This window comes from Tupaia chinensis, unplaced genomic scaffold, assembly GCF_000334495.1.
Source record: "Tupaia chinensis unplaced genomic scaffold, TupChi_1.0 Scaffold144682_1, whole genome shotgun sequence".
Classification (NCBI taxonomy): Eukaryota; Metazoa; Chordata; class Mammalia; order Scandentia; family Tupaiidae; genus Tupaia; species Tupaia belangeri.
The window spans coordinates 785523-787995 of record NW_006204543.1 but is presented as its reverse complement, the minus strand read 5'-3'; the positions used below and the strand labels follow the sequence as shown (position 1 = coordinate 787995).

Below are 2473 nucleotides of genomic sequence, written 5' to 3'. Positions count from 1 at the left end.
GAGCGCGCCCCGCCCCAGGCCCGCCTGGCTTGCCCGCCTGCCCGAGCCCCTTCCTCTGGGCGGGAAGCTGGGCCTGCACCGCAGCCGGTGCCCTGGGGAGCAGGCCGCCCGTCTTCTCAGAGCCCCGCGCCTGCCCTGAGCTCGGCCTCAAGGCGCGCCCGGCCGGAAGACCAACCCTGGGTGTGGGCTCCCCTCCCGCGAGAACGGCGAGTGGCGGGAACTGCGGCCCGGGCAGGTGCGCGCTGGGGCCGCGTGGGCCGTCACGTAGGTCAGCCCGGGCAGCGTGGCCAGGGCTGCTGCTCGGTCAGCAGAGACCACCGGGAAAGCGCCCGAGCTGGCCACTCGGTGTCACACACCTGTTACACACAGCCCATGGCCAGCCTGAGCTGGGACTTAAATGACAGGCCCCCAGTTGTCACTGCAGCCCTGAGGTCCCAGCTGGGGCCGCGGTAGCTGGACCACGAGGTGGTGAGACCTTGGCTTGAACTATTTTATTTAACTTTATTTATTTCTTTTAATTTGACCAGAGAGGGACAGAGTGAGCCAGAGAGTGAGAGGCAAAGTGAGAAAGCCAGCCACCGGGTCACCTGGGAGTCCAGCCCCTTAACACCACGCCACCTGCCGGCCCCAAGGGGGGTTATATTATTAAAAGCACACTAAACGGCAGCCAGCAGGTGTTGTGGAGCCTAAGGTGGCTGGGTCCCACAGGGCTGACTGTGCAGCTGGATTCCCACACCTGGTTGCTTGAAAACCATACCAGGCGCATGTGTGTGCGTGCCCGAAATGCTGAGCGAGAATGGAGTGGAAGGGGGTGCTTTCTCACCTCCTCTCTGTCTCTGTCCCTCTCCAGCAACCACATGTACCCTATCAAAAAACCCCACCAAGTTAATTATTTCATTCGGATCATTAAAAAGAATATATCCAAACAAAAAATGGGGACAAAAATGGTGCAAGAAATGAGGATTTTGTTCAGGACCTATGAGGACAGATGTTACTGTACAGTGACCGTAATGGAAACACGTCTGTCAGATGGTGTCAAGACAACGCTGAGTCTCTGTGAGCCGGATGCGGGGAGCCCGGTAAGTGCAGCTGTGACCACGCAGACCCCCTGGCCTCTCGGAGTGTCCTGGCCACGGAGCTGAGAAGTCGTGTTGGAGGGACAGCACAGGAACGGTCCCACTGAGGGTGGAGAGACGCACAGAAAACCCGTGAGGGAAAATGCAGTGCAAGTCAGAAAGGGCATGGAAGCAAATCAAGTGGAGACTGAAACATCAAGATGGTATAGTTTCAGTTTTGAAATTTGTATTTATCTCTTCTGTAAGAGAGAGAGAGACAGAGAGACAGACACCATCAATAAGGTTTCAGTGCCACCTTCCGTCCCACCCCAGCTGGCCTGGGTCATGGCAGGTGGCAGGTCCGGCCAGCCTCACTGAGCACTGCTCCACCACGGAGCCAGGCCTGCTCCCAGGAGGACACTGGAATGGGTCTTCAGGGGCCACAGTCAGACTGAAGATGCAGCTGCCTGGGGGAGACCCAGGAGAGCTGACAGCCCATCAGCTCGGACCAGGGCCTGGTCCCACAGGCTCCCAGACGACCCCTTCACAGACGGTCCGCCCACCGCAGTCTGTTTCTTCACCGCTTGGGAAACACTGGCCAGTGGAGACAACTCACACCTCCGGTCGGCTGCGACCGCAGTGCCGTCTGCAGAACTTGTGTTAAAACGGAAGCATCTGGGAAGAAAGGCTTCGGAGCGGCTCCCGGGGAGGCAGGAGTCCTCACTGTGGCCGCGGCTGGCCCTGGGGCAAGGAGAGCGGCACGGTCGGGAGGGAAGACCCCGCTCGCACGTTTGCGCCAGCGGACACGCCCTTGGTATTCTGGCGTCTCGGTGGAGCTGTGGCCCAGCCAAGGGGAGGCCCAGACCCACGAGCTTGGACGCGCCGGCTCGGCGGAGGGCGAGGGGCCAGGCTGGCCGAGGACTCGCAAGGAGGCCTGGCCAGCAGGCGGGCGCGGGGAGGGTCTCTCTCTCTCCTGGGAGACCGAGGCCTAGGTGCCTGGGCGACACAGCTTCCGTGACCACCGCGCCCCTTTCTCCCCATCTAACTCTGATCTGATGGGCGGTATTTCCCAGGATCCCGTCCAGCCACCCTGGTCAGAGCTCGCGCATCTTCCTGGCAGCCCTGGGGTCCCCTCATTTGTAGGAAACCCAAGTTCGCGCCCCCGCTTGCGCCTCTCGGGGCTCGTAGACGTCACCCCATTCTGCACGTGCCCAACTGGGCCTCACTGAAGACTGCGTCCCTGTTGCAGTAGCCCAGGTCACCACCGCCCCGCTGGCCTGCGCGGCCCCCTTCTACTCCTGGACTCCTGGGCCTCGGCAGACCCCCGCCCAGGCCCGGGCCGCGCAGGCGCAGTGCGGCCCCGCCCGGCCTGCGGAAGGCGCCGCGCGCACTTCCTCTCCAGGAGCCCGCGGAGGGGG

At 62.3% G+C, this 2473-nt stretch overlaps 1 protein-coding gene across 1 annotated transcript in view; it reads left to right on the top strand.

Annotated features, from left to right (window-relative positions):
- NDN (necdin, MAGE family member) overlaps positions 1 to 2473 on the top strand; it is a 35286-nt gene that overhangs the window by 31361 nt on the left and 1452 nt on the right. The window contains exon 2 of the mRNA XM_027767798.1: positions 2305 to 2438. Coding sequence (XP_027623599.1) covers positions 2305 to 2438 — 134 coding nt within the window. The remainder of the gene's footprint in view (positions 1 to 2304; positions 2439 to 2473) is intronic.